General features: G+C 49.6%; 3 protein-coding genes across 10 annotated transcripts; 2 read left to right on the top strand and 1 right to left on the bottom strand.

The window, feature by feature from the left end:
* Positions 1-32: 32 nt before the first annotated feature.
* LOC141785826 (protein Shroom2-like) lies at positions 33-11,057 on the bottom strand. 6 transcript variants are annotated; one of them, XM_074664376.1, is made up of 13 exons: positions 10,814-11,057; positions 10,294-10,512; positions 9,464-9,612; positions 6,492-6,593; positions 6,353-6,370; positions 5,893-6,015; positions 3,541-5,743; positions 3,390-3,445; positions 2,608-3,075; positions 1,910-2,407; positions 1,577-1,751; positions 1,225-1,497; positions 33-1,152 (listed from the first exon to the last, which is right to left on the bottom strand). In XM_074664376.1, the coding sequence occupies exons 2-13, from the start codon at positions 10,495-10,497 to the stop codon at positions 880-882; spliced, it is 4,542 nt and encodes a 1,513-aa protein (XP_074520477.1). In that variant the 5' UTR covers positions 10,498-10,512; positions 10,814-11,057; the 3' UTR covers positions 33-879. The 6 variants fall into 6 exon arrangements, with proteins under 6 accessions (XP_074520477.1, XP_074520478.1, XP_074520484.1 ...); XM_074664377.1 differs by having other exon boundaries at positions 1,577-1,748; XM_074664383.1 differs by lacking the exons at positions 6,353-6,370; positions 6,492-6,593 and having other exon boundaries at positions 1,577-1,748.
* Positions 11,058-12,576: 1,519 nt separating this feature from the next.
* Positions 12,577-14,485, top strand: LOC141785873 (growth/differentiation factor 8-like). The gene is made up of 3 exons (XM_074664469.1): positions 12,577-13,011; positions 13,449-13,819; positions 13,966-14,485. Exons 1-3 carry the CDS (start codon positions 12,684-12,686, stop codon positions 14,344-14,346), a joined length of 1,080 nt encoding a protein of 359 aa, XP_074520570.1. The 5' UTR covers positions 12,577-12,683; the 3' UTR covers positions 14,347-14,485.
* A 1,875-nt stretch (positions 14,486-16,360) lies between these two features.
* On the top strand, positions 16,361-22,908 carry stat1a (signal transducer and activator of transcription 1a). 3 transcript variants are annotated; one of them, XM_074664416.1, is made up of 25 exons: positions 16,361-16,500; positions 17,487-17,617; positions 17,698-17,842; positions 17,925-18,020; positions 18,121-18,207; positions 18,295-18,373; positions 18,473-18,564; positions 18,640-18,791; positions 18,873-19,031; positions 19,104-19,196; positions 19,274-19,333; positions 19,419-19,439; positions 19,521-19,611; positions 19,687-19,728; positions 19,812-19,901; positions 19,993-20,091; positions 20,169-20,304; positions 20,380-20,435; positions 20,514-20,605; positions 20,689-20,828; positions 20,902-21,090; positions 21,167-21,245; positions 21,323-21,419; positions 21,666-21,707; positions 21,957-22,908. In XM_074664416.1, exons 2-25 carry the CDS (start codon positions 17,490-17,492, stop codon positions 21,975-21,977), a joined length of 2,286 nt encoding a protein of 761 aa, XP_074520517.1. In that variant the 5' UTR covers positions 16,361-16,500; positions 17,487-17,489; the 3' UTR covers positions 21,978-22,908. The 3 variants fall into 3 exon arrangements, with proteins under 3 accessions (XP_074520517.1, XP_074520519.1, XP_074520518.1); XM_074664417.1 differs by having other exon boundaries at positions 16,371-16,500; positions 17,490-17,617; XM_074664418.1 differs by lacking the exon at positions 21,666-21,707.
* The last annotated feature ends 453 nt before the right edge of the window (positions 22,909-23,361 follow it).

The raw sequence follows: 23,361 nt of genomic DNA, 5'->3' as shown, positions 1-23,361 counted from the left end.
GTCACACCTCTGAGCTCAATCGTTTTATTGCTTTGACAGTCGGTGAAAGTTCGCACTGCATACATGATGTTTGTGGTGACCAGGCCACGCCCACGCCAGCGGTGAGAGACTCATGTAGGCACGTCTTCAAATAAATATCTATGTAGAGTCCAAACTAGAGTAAAGTGCAAACTTTAGATCCACAAAAACACGTCAGTCCTTCATCCAGAGGACGAGCTCCGTCTGATGGGAGCGTCGGCTAACAGCACCAAATCACTTTAAACCTGTGAGGAGCAACAGAGGAGCAGCGTCTCCTCCTCTTCAGCAGAAATCAAAGAGTTTGACCCAAACGTGACGAGTTTGTGGAATAACAGAAGAAGACATAAAAGCTGAGAGAGTCAAAGCATTCAGGAATCAAACTCTTCATTTCCTCGTTAAACAAAGAGGACGTCACGACTCAGAGATAAACACGGCTCTGCTCCCAGAGACGCTGTGGAAAAGGCTACAATAAATTACTATAACTCCTCTCTTTAACCTCAAATACACGTGAGAAAGAGAAGCACAAACCGTCCACGCTCAGCAGTTTTTACATCTTTACTTTCTCGTCTGTAACTCCAGGAGCTGCAGAGAGGAGACTGGACGCTCAGAGACGACGGATCAGTCGCTGAGAGAGAGTTCGACGTCTCTCTGAGGGTGAGATCTGACTGGAAGTGTTGACGAGACCTCCAGCAGTGAGCAGGTCAGACAGAAATACAGGTTTTATAAGACTGTTCATGTATAAGACAAGAAAACGCAACAGTTAGAAAAGGTTTGACGCGTCCTGTGGTCACATGGAAAATGTCTGAACTGTGAAACCAGAAACTGAACATGCTACAGAAGTTTGACTCAACGCTGAGCGTGTCAGAGCCGCGGCCTCTGCTCCAGCGGCAGACTGTCCAGCAGGCACTTCAGCTGCTCCTCGCCCAGTTTGATCTTGTCCTCCAGTTTCCTCTGCTCGATGATGAGCGCCGATTTCATCTTCACAAAGTGGCGGTAGTCGTCCAGGCTCTCTGCGTCCAGGTGGTCCTCCATGATGCTGAAAACCAGCCGCTCCCGACGGTCCAGGTTCTCCTTCAGCTCCTTGGCGTCTTCGTGCTGACGCATCAGCAGCTTACGCTTCTCCGTCAGGGTGCGCTGATGAAGGATGAAGGTGAGTTAATAACCACTCAGGAGGTGACGTAAAATATCATGTGATCCGGCTCCTACCTTCTCCTCTGGCGGCGCCTCGTCCTCCAGACTGTTGAGGGCGTTCTCCACCCTGGCCAGGCGCCCCGACAGCGACAGCAGCAGACTCACCACCTTATCCAAGTCGCCAACAAACATCCTGAACTTATCCAGCTGGTTGGGCTGACAGAGCCGCTGCACGGTGGCCTCCACCTCGCGACCCAAAGCTTCGTTGTCCTCCACGTCCTCCTGGAGGCTGTGCCGGGCCTCCCGCAGCACCTCCAGCTTCCCCGCCAGGCTGGAGATCAGCTCTTGCTGTGGAGTCGCAGAAAAACAAAGTTAAGCTCACAGAGTCCGTCAGAGGAAGATGATATTCTCTCTGAGGGTGTTTCACCTTTTTGCTGGCCAGGTCGATGTCCAGCTCGTCCTCAGAGTCCTGCTCCTCCAGCTGCTCCTGCATGTCCTTCATCTTGATGAGGAGCTCGGCTTTGGGGGCCGACGTGTTGTAATAGGAGGAGCTGGGGACCAGGGAGGCTGACGCTGATACAGACAGGTCCTCCTCCTCTCTTCTGACACACACACACCGTAAGAAAAGTTTATTTAAAGCTCCTGTTTCTCCTTAAACTAAAAACATCTTCCTCCTCTTTAAACCAGCTGTAATACCACATGTAACCAGCAGATGGCAGTACAATAAAACTTTTCTCTCAGGTAAGCTTTAGTTTCTCACCTCTCCATGCTCCTGGGGGATGAAGTGGGCAGTCTGGAGCCTGCAGAGGCCCTCCTGCGCTGGTGAGCCCCCTCCAGGATCTGCTCCTCTGAGGGGAAGAGTCCCTCCATCAGGTCCATGGTGGTCATCCTGCCGCTCTGGTCCAGGATGTCCACCAGGGACTTGTCTTTGCCCATGATGTCTCGGGCCAGCTCCTCTCTCTTGGCGTCCTCTTCTGTGGGTCTTGACCCCACACAGCTCGGCTCAGGGGCTGAGTCCTGGTCCTGAGCGGTCTGCCGGTTGTAGGCGCTGAAGAGGGATGAGGCGGGGCGCTCTGTGACGCTCAGGGAGGGGATGTGGGGCAGCAGCGCCAACACGCTGCAGGTGTCGGCGTTCTGAGGCAGGTAAGCTCGGCCCTCTTGCTCCACGCGGCTCTCAGTGTGGACGATCCGGACCGGGACTTTCCGGACCGGACTGTTGGTGTCCATCTCCGCTGGAGGCTTCAGATCATTTTCTGACCTGCAGAGGAAACAGAAACATCAGAGGAAGCACAGCGTCCCAACAGAGTTCTTCCTTACATTTCACTACGACAGATTCCTCCTCCATCCTGAACTTGTTTACCTCCCGGTCTATTCACAGCCTCCTCCAGAGAGCAGGAGAAAAGCTTACATAAGGAGGGTCGCCGAGGAGACCTGAAGCACTTTGTCTAAGCTGCTTACCTGAGCAGTGAGTCCTCCTGCACGAACACGGCCGGCGGTTTGTCTGTGAGTCTCAGCGGGGCAAACTGTGGCGAGGGAGACCGCTGAGCTGACGTCCAGGAAGAGGAGGACGGTGGCTGCTCCTTGTCCTCTCCTCTGCTCGCCTGGGTGGGGCTGGTGGACGAGCTCTGGGTGTCCAAGCTGGAGCTGGACGGAGGCTGGAGCGCTGTCAGGTCTGCCTGGGCGCCAGAGAGGAATTCCTGGGAGGAGGATGTGGTTTCTGGGCCTAAATGGGGCCTGGGCGGCGGCAGAGGGCTCTTGGGTTGTGGATGCTGGGAGCCTGGGCTGGGGCTCAGGCCTGTGGAGCGTGTGGTGTGGGAGGGATTGGCAGTGTCTGGTCTGGTCTTGTGGTCTGTGACGCCTGGGACTGGCAGGGCCGACTGTGGGCTGTGGTCAGGCTGGTACCGCATCCTGGTCTCTGTTGTTCCCCTGAAGGTAAAAATAAAGAGCAAGCTGAGCACCTGACGTCTGAAACAAACATCTCCAGCAGAAAAACAAGGGAGGGAGACGTGCAGAAACCAGATTTGGAAAGATCTAGACCCTTGCAAGACAGAAAACCTGAACCAGACCCTGCTCTGCGCTGAAATCTCACCAGTGGCATAAATTCCACGTTTACACGACACTTCACATCACGTTGCGTTCAGGTCGACACAGTGAGGGTTAACTATTCGACCTGCTCTCACTGAGCACACACTTCCTGACCCTCCAGCCTCACCTGTCTCTGTCATTCATCACTGTCTCACCTGGTGGTCTGAGCGCTCTGCTGGCTCTGCCCGTCTCTCCATGGTGAAGGATTATTCTGCAAAAAGAAAGAAGCTTCCTCTTAAATGATGATCTTGTTTTGAAGCATGACGTTTCATCTTGTACACACACCTCTCTGTGAGGACTCCTCACCTGTGAGTAGAAGTCTGCGGACGGAGAGGATCGAGACCTCTCGTGGACGCACAGAGCCTTGTCCTCTGCGTCCGTGTCCAGGATGTTCTCGGCGGAGTGGTACCGTCCTTGCGTCTTGGTTTCTGACGTCTTCTTCTGTTTGTTCCACGAGGCCTGGTACTCAGCGAAGGTCCCCAGCCTCTGCTGATCCAGATAGACCTGTCCTGGTCCCGGGTTGAGGAGGTTTGGGTCTGAACCTTGCTGTGCCTTCTCCACGTCTCCAGGTGCAGGTCTGTCTTTCTGTTTGCACGTCTCTTCAGGGTCCACGTTCAGGTTGGACTTCAGCACGGGTCTGGAAAACGCCGGTTTGACATCAAAGAACCTCCTTGGTCCCCCAAAACCCCCCGTTTGAGACTCCCCCTCCACTCCTACTTTGTCGATCTTGTCCGGCTCTGAGAAGGAGTGCGTCCTCTTGGCCAGGTGGAAGCGTTTGCGTCCTCTTACGCGTCCATTCGAGGCTTTAACCACGGGCGGCTCCAGGTCTCGTCTCTGGAAGGAGGTGGCCTGGAGGACTCGGGCCTGCGCCTCCTTCAGGTGGTCCTTGTAGGTGTTGGAGAAGGAAACCCCAGAGGACGTGGAGGTTTCTGTGGACCTCCACTCCTCCGTCTCCTCCTCCTCGGCGTCGCAGGTGAGGGTTGCGGCGCTGCGGCTCTTCTGGAGCTGGGCTCGCTTCTGCTGGATCTCGTTGCGGAGCGTGGTGGCGTAGCGGTCGCTGCGGCGGTTTGTTTTCCCGTTGGTGGTCGCTGCGGTGTCACCGGGCTCCAGGTTGGGTAAAACACTCGGGGTGATGGATGCGATCTGCCGCTCAGTCAGAGTCCGACTCTCCTGGGCCAGAGAGTGGAGCAGAGGGGTTTTCAGGGGGGATATTCTGTGGTCTTCCTGAGGCACCCATGGGTCCTGGTGCCTCACGAGACCCACCTTGGGGTCATTACTTGGTGGGAAGTCTTCAGTGTGTCCTTCGGCTGTTTTTACAACGTCCTCAGCGCTGCGACTGCCAACCTCAGAGGTTTGGGGGACGAGGTGGGACTCGCCACGCTCCTTAGAGTCCCTGTAAGGCGTCTGGGGCTGAGGTAGAGGGTACTTGGACTTGCTCGTCTTTAAGGAGCTCTGGAAGCCCGGCTCACCGCTGTGCACCCAGTACGGTTTCTCTGCGTCCCCCCTGCCCTCCGCTTTGCCCCGCCTTGCCTGGAGCTCAGCAGTCTGCACCAGAAGTTTCCCCGCCAGGCCGTGGTTCCTTCTGTGCGCCCCGTTCTCCAGGTTTTGGACTGCAGCAGAGCTTGCGAGCGACGCCGTGGAGTGACGGACATATTTGCGCGAGAAGGCATTGGTGGGCAGGTCCTGGAGGCTGCGGTAGTAGCTCCCTACGCTCTGGATCTTTGTGGGAGGGGCGGACCGGGTCTGCAGGTAGAGGGGGCTCTCGTCGCTGTACTGCCTCTGGTGCGCCGGGAGGTTGGCGTAGCCGGACTGTCTGATGTCGGTGCTGGACAGCGAGAAGAGCTTGTTGGGGTGCAGCTGGTTGTGGTTGTGGTCGGCGGCGGTGTAAGGATGGAGGAGGTCTTTGGTGGGTAAGGGGTTGAAGCTCCGCCTGGCCTCTGAGGTCTTCTCGTGGTGAAACCTGAGGCTGCCATGGGCGCTGGGGGTCTTGCCTGGACCACATGGGCCCTCCGTGTAAGGAAAGACCTTCGTGGCAGCGAAGCTATCACTGCGTAGGGGAGGTGGGGGCGGAGGAGGGGACTGGGACTTCTTCTTCTCTGGTACCTGCCACACCGGTGCAAAGCTTGGCCTCCCTGAAACGGACACCCTGGAGGCTGGCTGCTCCTCCCAGCCTCCGTTTCCCAGCGTGGGCTGGAGGTACCTGGGCCGCTCGGCCTGCTGGGACGCCTCGCTGTGGAAGCCTTTGAAGAAGATGTTCTCCGTGCTGGTGCCCTTCCTCGCTGAGGAGCTGGGGTCGTGGAAAGGAGGACTGGAGCCGCTGGAGAAGCAGCTGAGCCCTGAGTCTCTTTTCCCTCCGAGGTCGGCGCTGCTGCTGTATTTGTTTGGCGAGAGGCGGCCGGGCAGGTAGGGGTTAACGGGGTGCTCCAGTTTCTCCATGAGGCTCACTGCGCTGAACGCACCGCTGAGCTGCTGCTGCGTGTCGGGGTCTCCTGAGGCTGGATCTTTGGGCCTAAAGTTTGATGAAGAAGAGGAGAAAGCTGATCAACATGTTGGAGGAGTAACTCAGTGAATTCATGCTCGTTTTTAACCTCACACCCTCTGACCACGAGCGATGAATGCAGCGTGTTTTCTACCCTCACAGAGGAGCTGGAAACCCACCTTGCTTCATGTTTTGGCTGCCAGACCGGTGCCGGGGTGGCCTCTTTCCTGGCTGGCTCGGACTCCTCTTCTGTCAGCTTGGAGGAGTGCCAGGAATGGGGCCGTGAGCCTGGATCATTCTTCCTGAAAGGCAGCGAGGCGACAAACACTTCACACAATAACCAGGGACTGTTTGACGTTTTCAACTCGCTCATGAGTCGGCAGATTTCTGCAGAGCACACCGCTTTTAAAGCTCCCTCATGTGCTCTGGCATCCCATCGTTTCCCCCTGAGAGTTTCCTGAGCTGGGATAAGCTGCTCCTGATTCCTCCACAAATTTCTACTTAACAGCAAATCCACAGAAATGTGATCATGCGAGGGCTGTTGAGTAAATAAAACTGTTCCTACATCTAGCTTACTGCAAAATAAGAGATAACTAAAGGAAACTTCATGTCTGTGTCATGCGTCGTGGATGGAGTTACCCTTTCAGGCGGTTTTTCCTGGAGAGCGTGTTGAGGAAAGAAAAACACGTTAAGAAAGATCATCTCGGGTTTATGACATGTCTAAAACAGAAGGAGGCTGAAACTAGAGGATGAACCTGACACGACTATCTGCCGGTACCTCATGGAGCTCCGTAAAATCTTGGTGAGGAAGCTCCTCGCTACATGAACCTCGCTTTCTGACGGCATCACGCGTGGTGATACTACATCAACCATTTTACTCCTGACAGGGTGCAAGCGAAGAAAGAAGAAGAAGAAGAAGAAGAAGAAAAGATGATTTAGACACTGATGTGAGAGATATCCACAGGTTGCCTCCTTCTCCTCCACCTTTAACCTGCAGCATCGAGTCAGAAATGAAGTTTAGCAAAAACAAACGGAGACAGAGAGACGTCCAAACACAGAAACATGAAAAGAGTGTTTTGAAGAAGCTTACGTCCATGTTTTTCTGCATAAACCCCACTCTGCTCCCTCTCCTCCCTCCCTGCGCTCACACTGAGAGTTGTGTTGCTCCTAACAATGAAAATGCAAATGTCACTTTTTGTGAAGCGCTGAGGGTCTATTGTCAGGGGATACAGCTGCTCTGTCACAGATATCCCACAGGGGAGGGGGCGACATACGAGCCAAACTCAGACCGACCAAACCTGAAACCAGAACACGGCTGACCCAGTTGGCACCAAACTCATCCAACTTACCTTATACCTCACAGTCCGCTTGTCTCCTTCAAGGCAGGAGAAGCAGACCAGCTGAAAAACTCCCAAAGTCCATGTCTGAAGACCTGCCGCCCCCTCCTCCACCTCCGAGTATGAACACACACACCAACACTCCACCTTGTGCTGTGGAGGAGATTTCCGTGGGGATTATAAAGGGGGATTTGAGACTAAGGGGAGGAGTTATTGTCCTGCTTGGCGTCCTGGCTGTAATCTTGTGTTTGGGCTGTAAGTGGCTGGGCCCGCAGCGACACAATTAACCATAACAGCTCAGTTTGACGCTAAGTAGAGACGTTAAAGTTCACAGAGTCTCAGAGACCCTGACCGCTGGAGGAGCAGCTCCATCACAACTTTCCTGCTTCATGCAACCAGAGCTACGCATTCCAGCTCCAGGATTTATTTCAGCTCTGAGTTTCAGCTGAGAAGATACTTCAGCGTCCTTGTCTGGAAAACACAGCGCAGACAGAAATGTTTGGCTCGGCTGACGTCTGTTTAGAGAGATACCAGCTCATGTCAGGCTACTCCTCCATGAAAACCTCCTCCTCAAAACCTCCTCTGCTGCTGCTTGGCTAAATTACACCCAGACTGTCTTTTTCAGAGTGTTTCTGAAACTAATGCATGAGATTAAATATTCGTTACTCAGCCGTTAACGTGCTAAACAATCTTCTCTCCTTGTTGTTTCCCTTCAGACCTCTCCGTGTCCACACCTCGCCGGTTTCCCAGCGGTTAGCCGTGGGGCCGTTTTTGCCCCTCCAAACAGGACGATACAAAAGAAAGTGCCCGTGTCATCACAGCTGGGCTTATTGGTGCGTCAATGCCTGCTCGGCAACAAAACAATAAAAGGAATGAGGAGTAAAGCACAAACTTAGAGACGGATGAACATCTGGATCGTGATTTTAAAGCTGAAGAATCAACCCGACAGTTTGACACAGCTTCACTTTAACCCTCCTGCACTAACAGCATCATCAATTCATCAATGTCTCCTCAGGTTTTAAAAGCTACAGGTGGTTTGATAAATCATCCGAGCAGCCACAGCTCCCTGATTTAATCCCATCCGTCAGAGACCAGAATAACTGATCCACAGGTCGTGAAATACAGGCACACAGAAACATGGAGGCACAGGTGGAGGTGAGAAAGAAAAAGGAGGAAATACCTGCGTGGAAACCTGCTCCTAATCTCCTAAACCCCAGACATGTCCGCTGAGAGGGAGCAGCAGACAGGAGTGCCCACTCTTTGCTGGTTGGAGTCGCCAAAGCCCCTGAAAACAATGGGCTCTGCTGATATGGCCTATCCCAGTAAGCAGTGTCAACTCACCTAGGCAACATGGACCGTACCACTCCTCCTGCAAACAGGGGAGCAGGAGCAGACGGTGACCCCTGAGAGGCCGACGCAGCACCGTCCTACAGCTACGAGTTTCTGTTCCCCTCCTCTCAACACACGTCTGGGGTTTCCTCCTTAAATCTGCTCCTACCAGAAGTTTCCTGCGCTCCAGGACAGACCCAGACCCCTCAGAGAGTCCACCTTCCCCTCCTGTTGAGTCCTCCCACTCTGCAAAGCTGAGCACACGCTTGTGGCTTTGCAACTAGTAATTGGATTCGGGCTCTAAGACTCTGTTGCCATTTGCTGGGGAGCATATAATTCTGACAGGACAGGACATGAGCTGCACATGTAGAAAAAGGGATTTAAGAAGCAGCTACAGAGGTTACTACTGGAGAGAGGCTGAAAATAAATCAGGCTTACTTTCTAATGAATGATCCCTCTGACAGAGCCGCAGACTGTGGACACACGTCCACTCCCACAGGGACGGGGACGCTCCAACGTGTGTGTGCTTTACAGTTTTTGACTAAACTGATGGAAACAAAAAGTTTCACAAACAGTAAATACTCAAACAACAGCCTCACGTCTCCACAGGATGGAGCCAGAGGAGGATCAGACCTGAAGAAAAACCTGTAGCAGAGGAGATCCTGAGGAGTCTGACAGAGCGGACTCCTCTGTGTCTCACTCAGGAGTCCTTATCTGGACTAACCGTGTTGGCTCCGGATCCACGTCCTCCACAATGCCCCCTTTTGTTTCTCCCTCTGAGGCAAACAAGCAGCAAGAGGCCCAGGCCGGTCTCTGCAGACCCTCTTTATGAACAGGGCTGGGTTTTGATGGGTATAACGCGGAGCAGATTTTATACTCCTGTGTCACAGCACTGTCCTTTGTTTGAGGACTTTGACCTTTGACCTCCTCCTGCAGCTTGCTAATCCAAAACTTTAACTCTAACACGAGTGAAACCAACCGACAGTCTAAAAATGAAAGGGGGCGATTAAAACCTCGGCACTAGTTTGGATTCAGCTCGATCAGCTCGAGCGTGGCAGCGTGAGGTGGTTTGTGGTCTTGGTACCTTCGGACCACCAGGGTCAGGGTCTTATGAGAGCTCTTCACCAGACAGATGGCCTCCTGCCGGGAGCCGCTGAGAGGAACCGAGTTCACGCTCACCATCGTGTCCCCGGCCCGGAGACTGACGGACGCGGCCAGGCTGCCCTCCTCCACCTGAACACACACACACACACACACACACACACACACACACAGGAGTTATTGCTAAAGGAACAACGTGAGCAAACCTCTGGTGCCATCCTCTGGGCACATTCAAACGTGTTGTTGTTCATCTGGCAGCTCGGTCTCCTCTGTGTAACTCAGAGCCTCCAGCTGCTCTGGCTCCACTTCACACGCAAACTTTTCAAATATTTCGCTACAACTTTCTTTTCCTTTGATGCACTTTGTTGCATCAGGAGACAGAGACAAAAACAAGTTATGAAACAAGGGAATCAAACACCAAGCTGCTCAGTTTTCCAAACAACTATTTCTGTTTTTCTCAGGATCCTGTTTCCAGGAGCTCCTGTGATGGAGGGAAACCTGAGTGCTCTGATTAAAAATTAAATCCTGCAGCGGCTGTAACCTGACGTGGCTGCAGCTCGGAGCAGCAGCGACAGAGGTGGAAACGGTTCCTGGACTCTGGAGGAGAGCTGCAATTAGAGCTCAGAATTTGGCTCTGACGTGTGAAATCTCACACATCTGTGGTGTCAGAAAGAAGATGAAGGGTGTTTGGCACGCCGCTCCCATGATGCACCACAGGTCAGAGTTTCAGAGGCAGATGAGAGAGACCTCAAACTCAGATCTGGCATTTTGGAGCAGCACAACAACATGAGCTACTTCAAATAGTCTCCCCACCTTGGTGATAACCAGAGGCTCCCTGTGTTCGGTGCCTCCCCTCAGCGTGAAGCCCCAGGGTGCTTTGCCTCGAAGCAGCACCTCCACCAGCTCCTCATCCCCCTCATCCTCCTTCTCTGTGCCTCTCCACATGTCCGCCTTCCTCCACCACCTCATCCTTCCTGCTGAGAGTCTCAGGTGGTCTCTGTAGTCCACAGCATCCATGAAGAGCAGGCCAGTCTGAGGGGAAGACCAGAGCAGCAGAATCATCCACTGACAACTTTAAGAAGTCTGAAATATGTAAAGAAGCTGCGCACAGTCTTTAAGTCCTGTGATATGTGATAAATGAGGTGCCTTTTTCATTTTTAGACAGTTTATTCGAGATAAAAACACTTTATCTGCCTCCTGTCTGAAGAATAATGCTACTCTCTGCTCTGTGAGGCTACATTTGGTTTCGTCGATTATTCTCGAGGTTTATATCAGAACATTTTCACCTCAGATTAGATTTTAATCTTGTCTTTACAGACTTAAAAAGTCTTACCTCAGCTAAATTTCTGGAAATCCTCCTCGCATTCGGTTAAGAGGAAAGAAGAGACGTCGTTTCCAGGTGCGTCGCTCCTTTTACGCACGGCGCGCTCGTGCGTAAAACCATTTTTAACTTGGATTCGCGGACTCGATCCGTTCCGCGCAGACTTCAGAGCCTCAGTAAGAGCAGCTTCTCCTCCCGTCAACAACAGCAGCCCCTGACATCACCATCTGTTACAGCTCCATCACTTTCGGTCTCCAGGAGCTGCGTCAGATATCCGTGATGTCAGCGCGCCATCTAGTGGCGACCCTGTGCAACATCACGCTCTCTGTTTTCCAATCAGGAGATGAGATTCCACAGGTAGGTGTCTGACCCTGCTGACCTACCTGCCCCTCACAGGAGCCTCCCACCTCAGGGTGCCTGGAAACAGACTCTGACGCGTGGTTTAAATATTTCATGTCTCATTTTTAATGATTACAGAGATCACGGGTGTACAGGTTTGATTGGCTCCTCAGTGAAAGCCTGACCTCTCCCTGCTTCTGTTTTCATGTACACAGGAGCTGTGAAGCCGACACTGTAAACATGTCGAATGACAAGGTGGCCCTGTCCAACAGGTGTGTCACCGTGTTATTTTCTCACACAGAAAATGATCAGTGTCAGAGCTTCTCTTCCTGACTGAGAGGAACCAAACAGCTTTAAAAACTTTAGGTGATACTCTAAAACACTTCTCCTCAGGTGGATTAGACTGGATTAAATAACATATTCACTCTCGATGTCGATGAAAGGAATATCTTTGAGATGAACGTCCGTCTCCCAGCAGAGCTGCAGAGCCTGAGCGATGATGTCTTCTGACAGCTTTTGAGCCAGATCCAGGATCAGTTTCCTGCTTGGAGGATCTGATGGCGTCTCCTCTGAGGTGTTCGTGTTTGTCACCTCCTGCAGAAACGCTTGAGTTTCTCCTTCCTGTTTGTGGACGACGGCCTCCTTCGGTGTGTCTGCACAGGCTGGAAACCAGCATCTGGACTCCTGAGCTCCCATCCTGACAGGACAAAGACAAACTGTGTCCACTTGAGCAGGAAGAGCATCTGATGATGACTCCCACGGCTGCAGGAAACCATGAAACAATCATTTTAAAAAGCTGTTTTCCCTCAAACAAACAGAAAAATCCAGAAGATAATTCTTTTAAAGCAGATTAAACTCATTTTATCAGAGGTTAGCTCTTTTTACCCTCCGCTCTGCGTGGCAGCTCCTCTCTGGACTTCCTGCAGGTTGATTTGAAAACAAGCAGCTGAACCTGTTTCCTCTGGATGCTGGTTGGTGGGAGGAGCAGACCACTCTGTACCACCTGAAGCACATCAGTGTGTTCCTCACCTCTCCTGTAGATACGAAAACAAATCCCTGACTCCAGGATCAGATTTCAGGAACAACTCAAAGTGAAAAACTAAACTCTGATGTTTGAATTTTCAGAGAGGAAACTAATCACATTTATCTCTGAGAGCCATGATCTTTATAATTTACTGTAACTCCTCTGAACAAGCTGATTTGTCATGACTGGCTGTAGTGCACAGCTTCCACCACTGGGTGACGCCTTTGGGTAAGAAAAGGGAAAAACTTCTCCAAAAGTTTCAGACTTAAGATCAATTTTATCCTCTTCATTTTTAAAAAATAAAAATCTGAACAAGTCATAGTTCAGCTCTTCAGCTACATCAAACTCTCCAGTGACGCTCTGTCTGTTAAATAAGCTGATCAGGGATCTGCTACCTCTTTAAATCTCTGCTCTAATTAAAAAAAGACATGCGCCCAGCAGCCAATCATAAAGTGCAGGCATCCGGGGATTGACTCATATCAGCCAGCGGCGCCGCACGGACTTCTCCCTCCATCCAGGATGCTCCTCTTCCTCGGCCTGACCCTCCTCTTCTCTGCAGGCTTCTCCACGGAGATGAACCAGACCTCCAGGCTGCTGGCGGAGAGCGGGGAGCAGTGCTCAGCCTGCGACTTCCGGGAGCACAGCAAGCAGATGAGGCTCCACAGCATAAAGTCGCAGATCCTCAGCATCCTGCGGCTCGAACAGGCTCCGAACATCAGCCGGGACATGATCCGCCAGCTGCTTCCCAAAGCGCCGCCTCTGACGCAGCTCCTGGACCAGTACGACCCTCGGGTGGAGGACGAGGACCACGCTACGACGGAGACCATCATCACCATGGCCACAAAGCGTAACTATGCTAACTTTTTCCACAGTTTCGATCTCCTTGTTGTAGTTTTTGAGCTTAATGTCGTGCGTAAAAAGACGATCCGTGCGTAAAAAGACGATCCGTGCGTAAATACTTTGCGTAAAGCTAAACTCTGGAAAACGCGACAGCTTAGACGACCCAGATCTGATTTTGTGAGTGTGTTTATCTAAGAAAAGTCTTTAAGAAGAGTTTTTCTAACAATGTGATGAGTAAAAGTTTCGAGCTGTGAAATGAAAAGTAATCATTTCCAAAGGGATCTAAGGTGATCACTTTGACAGAAAAATTCATGACTATCATCCTGATGTTGGTGCCAGAGGAAAGGTCAAAGGTCAACAAAATAATCAGACTCTATCCTCTGCAGGTGTTCACAGTGCCATGTTTATCTCACTCTGAATTTATCTGTTGATGTTTTCACTCAGCTAACCCCATCGCCCAGGACGAGTTGTCCTCCTGCTGCCTCTTCAGCCTCAGTCCAAAGATCCAACCCAAAAACATCCTGCGAGCTCAGCTCTGGGTTCACCTGCGACCGGCTGACATGGTCACCACCGTCTTCCTGCAGATCTCACGCCTGAAACCAGGAAGGGAGGGGAACAACACGCGAGTGAGAGTGCGCTCCTTGAAGATAGACACCGACGCCGGCGCTGGCTCCTGGCAGAGCATCGACATCAAGTCTTTGCTGCAGGCGTGGCTGCGTCAACCAGAGACCAACTATGGCATCGAGATCAATGCCTATGACTCTAAAGGAGAAGATCTGGCCGTCACCTCGGTGGAGCCTGGAGAGGAAGGACTGGTGAGTGCTGGTGCTGTGTAATACCTTTGTTTTCCTGCAGGGTGTTAAAATGTAACGTTTAGCGTTTACTCTTTGAGCTGGAGTCCAACTTTTTGCTGCAGGAGGTCTCTCTGTTGCATCGTAAGGTTAATTTAATTTCTTTCCAGCAACCGTTCATAGAGGTGAAGATCCTCGACAGCCCAAAGAGATCACGCCGAGACTCGGGCCTCAACTGTGACGAGGAGTCTGCAGAGACCCGCTGCTGCCGCTACCCGCTCACAGTCGACTTCGAGGAGTTCGGATGGGACTGGATTATTGCACCCAAACGCTACCGGGCGAATTACTGCTCAGGGGAGTGTGAATTCATGCACCTGCAGCAGTACCCACACGCTCACCTGGTGAACAAAGCCAACCCGAGGGGCACTGCGGGGCCCTGCTGCACACCCACCAAAATGTCCCCCATCAACATGCTCTACTTCAACCGCAAAGAGCAGATCATCTACGGGAAGATCCCATCCATGGTGGTGGATCACTGCGGCTGCTCCTGAGGAAACACAGGTGTCTGCAGGACATAGACGCTTTGCTCTCAGTGGAAGTGATGCAAAGTTTAACATTTAGTCAGAAATCCAAAGTTAGACTCAGTCAGATCTCATCTATGAGGAGGAGTGAGGAGGATTTTAAAGGAGAGGACTCCTCAACTTGTTTCTAGGGCTTTGAATGTAAAGCTGAAGAGTTTTAAAGGAATAATCTGTGAAGAGAGTCTGAAACATGAACACAAAGGGTGTGTAGATGAGCTCCTGCTGCCTCCCGTCCTCCTGTCTCATAAAAACGTGTCCTTATTTGAGCCTTGACCAGAACAGTCCCTGCAGGGCGTCTTCCATGTGCGCCTTTATTTTGAAAAACATGAACCTAGTGACTCTGCGCTAACAGATTGTCCATCCTTTGTCCCAAAGCTTGTTTGCAAACTCCTCGCTGTGATTTGTGCCTTAGAGCATCACCGTGGTATCAGCCAGGAAAATGTTTTTGTAAGGAGACGAGCAGTTTGGGGAGGGTAATTTAACTCTGTGACACCTGCTCCAGCTTCACCTGCAGCATCTTGACTTCATGTAGGGAGATATTTGCATTCACAGCATGAGAAAAGGTGTTTAAAGCTGTGTTTACATGCAGCCATCGAGCTACCTGTGACAGATGATGAAGCTGCAAAAGGATGAAGATGCAGAATCCAACCAGGCTGTGGAGTTGGGCCTGAACCGAACCTGAAGCATGCACCTCAGCTTTGATTCACAGGACAGGTTTTATAATCCATCAGCTGATCCCGATGTGAGGGCAGGAACTGTGATCTCAGAGGGAGGTTTGATCTCAATCTGAAGCTGAGTGCAGATGTCCTGAGTGTTGATGTGCTTCACGGGGGTTTCTGACCCAAGTTCTGCTGTTGGAACAGAACGTCCACAAGCCTCAGTTTGTGATTCTGCACAGCGAACAAAATGTCCAACACGATAAATCACTCAGATTATTACTTTCCTGACAGGCAAAGGCTAAGATCTTTGCACAGTTTAATCCTGTTTCCCTGTGTTAAAGATCTGCATTACAAAGACACAGAATTATCCACTGAGTGAGAATTTAGATATTAATAAAACACCTTAAGGTCGGGGACATTAATCAGTATTCTTCCTGCTACGCACAAAGGTTATAAAGTTTTTTTTCCAATCCTTTGAAACCCTGACAGTCTGAGAAAAAGTGCAGAGGAACAGTGCCTTAAAAATCTGACAAAAGTTCATTTTTTTGCCACATGATGGCGCCAGTGTCCAATATTTCCAAACTGGTAAAGCATCCACCTTTAGTTTGTATTTTTAAACCACTGCCTTTGTGCTTCAGATGTTTGCATCTGTAAAATAAATAGTATTTTTTTTGTGCAGATAAATAATCAAATATGCTCTGTATGTCTCAATGTGGAAATGTTCTCTGCTGTACAATTATTGACAGCTTTATTACCTTTTTATAGGCTTGAAAAGTAGTGTTTTCATCACACTAACAGTCTTTGAAACGTCTGTAAATAGAAGTTTTTATGTTTTGGCTTTACTTTTAAAGATTAAAGTTTTTTTCTCCTGTCAAAGGAGGTTTTTATATGTTCTACTGTCAGATATATTTGTTTTATTCATTATTGTTCAATCCTTAAAAGTTTTTATGTAGATACTTTATTTTTCATCACTTAAGTTTCAGTTTCAGAGCAGTAGGAGTCAGAGCGACTTTCTGTTTCTCTGAAATCACGTGGGTCACTGAGGCTGTTCTACTTACTGTGTATCCTCCCCGAAAATCAGGGAAATAAGATTATTTTATTCTTATTTTAACTTAATATGATGCTTTGTAATCCCTGCAGTTGTGACAGAATAATGTATCTTAAGTTTTTCTCTTTTATTTTTCTCTATAGTGCCAGGCGATAAGATAAAAATCACTGGACTGAAGTTGTCATGTAGGGCGAGCTAGCTAGCTGACAGAACAGCCGCTCTGATTGGCTGACACAGCGGAAAAGGCGGGACCACGCACCAGATTCTAAGCGGTGATTGGCTCGCGCAGTTCTTCACTGTACTTGAGTAAAACAGGAGTCATAAACTGAGAGCTCCCAGGAACAGAGGATACGTTTGGTCATTTACGGAAATCAAACATTTCCTTTGGAGTTTGAGCGTCTTTCCTTCAAACCAGAGGTAAGTTAACTCACATGTTTCCCTCTTTATGACTGTGTATTAGCCAAATATTGCTATTATTTGCCTTTCTAGCAGAGAAAGTACAGTAGTCTAACTTAGAGTTCATATTTGATAATATAGAATAAACATGGCGCTTATTATGCTAAATGTGTGTCATTAGCTTAAAATTTTATATCTGCTAAACAGAATAGAAAGCAGTCACATTAGAATTCAACTTTTTGATGGTTGTTATCGATATCCGTCACCGCCCACCACTTAAACATGAAGCTAGTATCACCTGCCCACCTGGCCTGACGTCACTCCAGGTGAATCACACACAAGCCGAACTCAGCAGATGAGAGCAAACGTTGTAATAACGTAATAATTGTTTATCTGTGGCGCTGATTTTGGGAGAGAAAGAGGAGTGTTCCTGAAAGAGTCAGATTAATGGACGGAGTTTGGCTGGAGGTCAGATTTCTGTCTCTGTCACTGGATAAATCAAACTTTAATCTTTACAGATAAAGGGTTTATAAGTCAGTTTGTCCCTCCTGCTCACAGTGAAGCATCTTTAAGACATAATTCTTCATAATCTAAAGCTGAACCCAGATTACAGAGAGCAGGACTGTGCAGGAAGGACTGAGACTGTTTGAGTCATCACTTGTGATTTCAGATCTTAAGCCGCAGAGTAAGTGAAAGTGATTCCAGCTCCTTCTGCAAAAACCTCCTTTCAGCGTCAGAGTGTTCTGAGGGAAGCAGAGTGCATTTGATTATTTTAATTTCTGCATTAACTTTTACTTTTATCATCACAGGAGTTAGATTTATTACCTCAGGAGGACTGGGAGGTCCAGATACCAAGACAGAGTAAAACGAGAAGGAAAGCGTAATGCAGGAAGGAAATGCAACATCAGCTCTTTGAAAGAAAAATCAGAAGTAACACTGCTGCAGACTTCCTAAACCTTTACAGTTATATTCTATAAAAACTGAGTGAAGCTTCTCTTGTTCACCAGAAGATGGCGCAGTGGAACCAGCTGCAGATGCTGGACTGTAAGTACCTGGAGCAGGTGGACCAGCTGTACGACGACTCCTTCCCCATGGACATCAGACAGTACCTGAGCAAGTGGATCGAGAGCATCGACTGGTGAGGAGACCGACTCTGACTGACTGCCCTGTCGCTCTTCTCTCATCTCTCTGATTATCCTGCATGTTGTGCCTCCTCAGGGACACGGTGGCTTTCCAGGATTCCCTCGCCACGGTCCGCTTCCACGACCTCCTGGCTCAGCTGGACGACCAACACAGCCGCTTCGCCTTGGAGAACAACTTCCTGCTGCAGCACAACATCCGCAAGATCAAGAGGAACCTGCAGGTGAGACTTCAGACTTTGCTCCGTCAGCAGCTGCATCATTCAGTGTGAAGAAATCTAAGTGTGGAGAGATTGTTCCCTCCAGGACCGGTTCCAGGAAGACCCAGTCCACATGGCCATGATCATCTCCAGGAACCTGAAGGAGGAGCAGAAGATCCTGGCCAGTGCAAAGATTGCAGAGGTAAACATGATGAGAAAGTTAAACCCAGAGTAAAGTTTGTGCTCCAGCCTGATGAGAGCGTAACAGACCTGTCGGTAAAGTCTAACCTTCCTGTCTGCAGCCGGACGGCGAGGGCGCCGTGTCGGCCATGGTGGTGGAGAAGCAGAGGCTGGACAACAAAGTGAAGGAGATGAAAGACAGAGTCCAGGTGAGATGCACCTGAGGATGAGGTCTTCCTGTGGTTATAGCATCACCACGCCGCTACGACATCACTCCTGTAATCTGTCTCCTCCAGGTGGTGGATCAGAACATCAAGAACCTTGAGGACCAGCAGGACGATTACGACTTCCAGATGAACACGCTGAAGAACAGAGGTGAGGGAAGCCGCCGTGTGTCTGCGCCGTGTGTCTGCGCCGCGTGGGAGCTCTGTCAGAGCACACGGTGATCCAGGTTTTCTGTTTTGGTCTGTGCAGAGAATGAGATGAACGGCATGACAGCCAAGGAGCTGGAGAAGGAGAAGATGATGGTCGCCAGGATGTGTTTTGACCTGAAGGCCAAACGACAGGTGGGCGGGGTCAGACCGTCAGGTGAGGGTGAGGTTTATGTCCTCTTGTTGTTCTGACTCCTCTTTGCTCCTCAGGACGTGGTGACCCAGCTGATGGACCTGCTGAACGTCACGCAGGCGCTGCTGTCCGACCTGATCTCGGAGGAGCTGCCTGAGTGGAAGCAGCGGCAGCAGATCGCCTGTATTGGCGGGCCGCCCAACGCCTGCGTGGACCAGCTGCAGAACTGGTGACACTTCCTGTTTACCTCCTCCTCTTTCTTCACTCTCCTCCTCTGCCTCCTCATCACGTCTCTCCTCCTCCTCTGCAGGTTCACGGCGGTGGCAGAGAGTCTGCAGCAGGTCCGGCAGCACGTGAACAAGCTGGAGGAGCTGGAGCAGAAGTTCACGTACGACAACGACCCCATCACTCAGAAGAAAGCTTTCCTGGAGGCTCGGGCTCTGGAGCTCCTCAAAAACCTCCTCTCCAAGTAAGAACAGCGTCCACACACTGTTAGTTTGATCTGACCTCCTTTAACCCTCTACATCCTGTGTTTGTGTAGCTCGCTTGTCGTGGAGAGGCAGCCCTGCATGCCCACCCACCCACAGAGACCCCTGGTGTTGAAAACAGGCGTCCAGTTCACGGTGAAACTCAGGTGAGAGCCTCTCAGAGACGAGTCGGGGATTTCAGGAGGAGGAAAGGAGCCCGTTTAACTCGAGTGTCTCTCTGCAGGTTCCTGGTGAAGCTGCTGGAGTTTAACTACCAGCTGAAAGTCAAGGCTCTGTTTGACAAGTAGGTTCACACACCTGTTTACACCTGGCTGCACTCTGAGCAGGTCATAAATAAATCTGAACATGAATCTTCTTCTCCTCCGCAGAGACGTGACAGAGAAGAAAGGGTAAGTGAACTTTTAATGAACATCAGTACGTGTTGAGTGATTGTTGACGTCCACAGAAATGATGTTTCTCTCTGACCTCAGGTTTCGGAAGTTCAACATTTTGGGAACAAACACCAAAGTTATGAACATGGAGGAGTCAAACGGCAGCCTGGCAGCAGAGTTCAGACACTTGGTGAGAAGAAAACTTTGATCTAAAGCTTTTTGTGCAAAATGACGCTCCTCTAACGTCTTCTTCTCGTCTCCGTAGCAACTTAAGGAGCAGAAAGTCGCCGGCAATCGGACGAATGAGGTAAGAGCCTGAGTCTCAAAGTTGAAAAAGCGCTGTTGACTTGTGCAGTTTCATGACTTTGAAGGTGTGTGTGTGTGTTTTAGGGTCCTCTGATCGTCACTGAGGAGCTTCACTCACTCAGCTTTGAGTCAGAGCTGCAGGTCAACCAATCAGGACTCAGCATCAAGCTGGAGGTGAAGCAGAAAAATGAAAGACCAGTGTCTTTTCTTTGTTTTTAGGTTTGCGTCCTCAGGTGTTGATTTGTTGTTGTTGTTGTCGTCGCAGGCCATGTCTCTGCCCGTTGTCGTCATCTCTAACGTGTGTCAGCTGCCCAGCGGCTGGGCCTCCATCCTCTGGTACAACATGCTGACAACAGAGCCCAAGGTACATCAGCCGGACCAGGAGTGTTTCCTGAGGACGTGTTAGCTCAAAGTGACTGAGATCTCTCTTTGTGTCCCCAGAACCTGAAGTTTTTCCTCAGCCCCCCGTCGGCCAAGTGGTCTCAGCTCTCCGAGGTCCTGAGCTGGCAGTTCTCCTCCGTCACCAAGCGAGGCCTGAACCAGGAGCAGCTCAACATGCTGGCTGACAAGCTGCTGGGTAGGCACAGAAAGACCTGAGAGTCCTGCAGACGGTTCACACAGACCTTTAGATAACCTGAGTCTATTTCTGCAGGAGCCAAAGCTCAGAGGAACCCAGAGGGTCAGATCCCCTGGACCAAGTTCTGCAAGGTAGGACTGGATCTTCATCTTTGATCTGTGCAGAAACCAGACCCTCCCCTCAGACTAAACCTGTGTGTGTGTTTGCAGAGCGCCAACGAGAAGGCGTTCCCCTTCTGGTTGTGGATTGAAGGAATCCTGGATGTGATCAAACGACATCTGCTGTCTCTCTGGAACGACGGGTGAGTGCTGCGCGTGTCTCAGGGTGAGGACGGACTCTCCTAACGTGAGGAGAGGATTGATGAGGGTTTGTTTGTCTGTGCAGCTCCATCATGGGCTTCATCAGCAAGGAGCGGGAGAAAGCTCTGCTCAGCGATAAATGTCCCGGGACCTTCCTGCTCCGGTTCAGTGAGAGCAGCCGAGAGGGAGCCATCACCTTCACCTGGATCGAATACGACGTCCACAGTGAGTGAAGCTTTCTTTGATTCAATCCTTCATTTCTGCCGTTTGGCTGAACTCTCCCTTTGTGTTGACACAGACAAGCCGCTCTACCACTCTGTGGAGCCGTACACCAAGAAGGAGCTGACCGCCGTCTCTCTGCCCGACATCATCCGCACCTACAAGGTGATGGCTGCCGAGAACATCCCGGAGAACCCGCTCAGGTTCCTGTACCCCAACATCCCCAAAGACAAGGCCTTTGGGAAGTACTACCCCAAACCCACAGAGAGTAAGTCCCACATCCAGTCCATCATGGATCCAGAGTCACACCAGATCCCTCCATTTACACTGTGTCTCCCCCTCAGCTGCAGAGCCCATGGACGTGGAGAACAACCCGGAGCGGAGCGGCTACATGAAGACGGAGCTCATCTCTGTCTCTGAAGTGTAAGAGCAGACTTTTAAAAATGATGTGATGTTTTTTAATCACTCAGAGATTTAATGAACGTTTCTTCGTGGCGCAGACATCCGTCCAGACTCCAGGACAACATCATGCCCATGTCTCCTGACGAGTACAAGGTTTTGTCTCAGTTCGTCAGCACCAGAGACATCGATGCTGTGGTGAGTCCTCCAGCAGCCTTCCACAGACTGATGTGTCCCCTGCTTTAAATACTGCAGTCTGTGTCCTCTCACTGTCAAGGATTCATTATCCACTGATGAAAAACTATCTTCGCTAAGTTAATCCAGAACAAAAAAGACATCTGGATGTTTGATTTTACCCTGACTTGGTGTGAGATGGGAGCTTTACTGTTCAGCTAAAGTTTGTGTCTCTGTGTGTCTCTGTCTCTTTCCTCCTGCTCTGCTCAGACCGACACTCTGACTTGTGGATTTGACGAGTTTGACATTCAGGTAGATGCAGCTTTAATCTGTTGCTCTACTCTGAACCGTGCATCACATCTGTCCTGTGTCTGCAGCCGATGCTTTTGTTTTTATGTTTTTATCTGTAGTTATAATCATTGTGCATGCAAAGCCCTCTTTAGTCATGTCCTCTGTTTGTTTTCACTCTGTCCTCACCCTTTAGTCATCGTCCTCCCTCTTCTCTTTAAAAACTATAAACTAGAGCCATGAATAACTTCTGTCCTGTTCTTCTTTTTGCAGATGAGTGCAGATTTAGAGTAAAACCAAGATGGAGGAGCTGAGGAGATGCTTCGATGTACTCAAGTTTCCCTGCTGCACTTCCTGTCAGTGTTTCTGTTTCAGCTTCAGTGGATGATATTTATCTGCTCTTAGAGGTGTGATACAGACCCTCTTTAGCTTGGTACAGGTCAGTGAAGTATCCAGTCACCTTCCCCAAACACTTGAGAGCCACTAAAGCCTGTTGGGACAGGATTAATACCACAGAACGAGGAAAGGAATCAAACCTGTGAAAGACTTTCATCAAACCCTGGGGCCTGATATCATCTGCTGAGAACAATCCTGTGCAGTAATGCTCATTTTCCTCTTGAGAGCAGATATTTTGTCTGAGAATCATCTGTTTTTCTTACATTATCTGCAGAATTAAATCAAGAATTTTGCACATGTTGGTTTATTGTAAGCATGAGCTTCTTTTCCAAAACCCAGAAAACTGTTGGTTGAAAAACCCTCGGGCTTCAATCCTGTCCCATGTAGTAGCTTGAACTCTTTGGACTGGGACTTAAATCAAGTTTCTGCTTCTTTTTTTCTTGTATATATATATATTCTTTTGGAAATGTGAATCATAAATTGAACATTTAATGATGACATATAAAAATGTGATTGAGCCTGCCTCCTGTGTAGCAGAAATACTATGAGAACACTGATTGATAGAGCACTGTATTAAAGGTCAGAGTTTATTTTTCAACCACTCAGTTTATGTTGGGAGGTTTTCTGGAGCAACACAGGTGAAAGAAATTAAATGACTTAATGACTCTTTGTTTCTCTGGTTAATTATGTGATTGTGGCAGTGATGTTCTTTGTTTGGGTGGTTAAACCCAAAGATATTTTCATCATCATTGATTTTTTATTTCCATTTTACATGTTGCTGCTGTGGATTAAGTCTGAATTAAGGAATAAAATAAAGATTTAAAATAAATGTCGTTGAGAGAAGTAAATAAACCAGACGTTAATCTGATTGGTCCAGAGGATGACATCACTCGTGACGTACAGATTTAGCACAAACGGTACTGAAAGCTAACCGTTTTTCTACGTAATTACTTTAAACAGACTTATGGAGTGAAATGAATAAAAAAGAAGAGAAGGAGGAGAGAAAAATGAAGAAATTAAAGTGTTTCGTAAATAAAAAGGTGAGTGAAAAGCTGCAGGAGTGTTAAGTAAAGAGTGTAAAGAGTTCGTTTAGCGTCTGAAGCTAATGCTAATCTTCGTGCCAACCGAACATTTCTAGAATGTTCGTTTGAGCGGGAAATGAAAAAAACGGGTGTTTAACATTTAAATATAAATTAATTTTAATTTTTTAAAATATATTTTCCAAGTTGACGTCTGTCTCATGGTTTGTTTACATCCGGTCGCCCACTCTCGACCTGCACCG

Source organism: Halichoeres trimaculatus, unplaced genomic scaffold (assembly GCF_033239565.1).
Source record: "Halichoeres trimaculatus isolate MK-OKI-2021-1 unplaced genomic scaffold, fHalTri1.1 fHalTri1_scaffold_24, whole genome shotgun sequence".
NCBI classification, from domain to species: Eukaryota; Metazoa; Chordata; class Actinopteri; order Labriformes; family Labridae; genus Halichoeres; species Halichoeres trimaculatus.
The sequence above is the reverse complement of the archived record's forward strand: the minus strand, read 5'-3'. Positions and strand labels throughout refer to the sequence as shown.

Bases quoted from the DNA above. Each gene is read 5' to 3' on its own strand.
- LOC141785826 (XM_074664376.1), bottom strand. From the start codon at position 10,497: ATGGATGCTGTGGACTACAGAGACCACCTGAGACTCTCAGCAGGAAGG. The intron at 9,613-10,293 runs GTGGGGAGACTA...GTGTGTGTTCAG, and splicing joins AGCCTCTGGTTATCACCAAG to GTGGAGGAGGGCAGCCTGGC. The intron at 2,408-2,607 runs GTAAGCAGCTTA...TTTCCTCTGCAG, and splicing joins CAGGAGGACTCACTGCTCAG to GTCAGAAAATGATCTGAAGC.
- LOC141785873 (XM_074664469.1), top strand. From the start codon at position 12,684: ATGCTCCTCTTCCTCGGCCTGACCCTCCTCTTCTCTGCAGGCTTCTCC. The intron at 13,012-13,448 runs GTAACTATGCTA...GTTTTCACTCAG, and splicing joins CATCACCATGGCCACAAAGC to CTAACCCCATCGCCCAGGAC. The intron at 13,820-13,965 runs GTGAGTGCTGGT...ATTTCTTTCCAG, and splicing joins AGCCTGGAGAGGAAGGACTG to CAACCGTTCATAGAGGTGAA.
- stat1a (XM_074664416.1), top strand. From the start codon at position 17,490: ATGGCGCAGTGGAACCAGCTGCAGATGCTGGACTGTAAGTACCTGGAG. The intron at 18,565-18,639 runs GTGGGCGGGGTC...TTTGCTCCTCAG, and splicing joins ACCTGAAGGCCAAACGACAG to GACGTGGTGACCCAGCTGAT. The intron at 18,792-18,872 runs GTGACACTTCCT...CCTCCTCTGCAG, and splicing joins GTGGACCAGCTGCAGAACTG to GTTCACGGCGGTGGCAGAGA.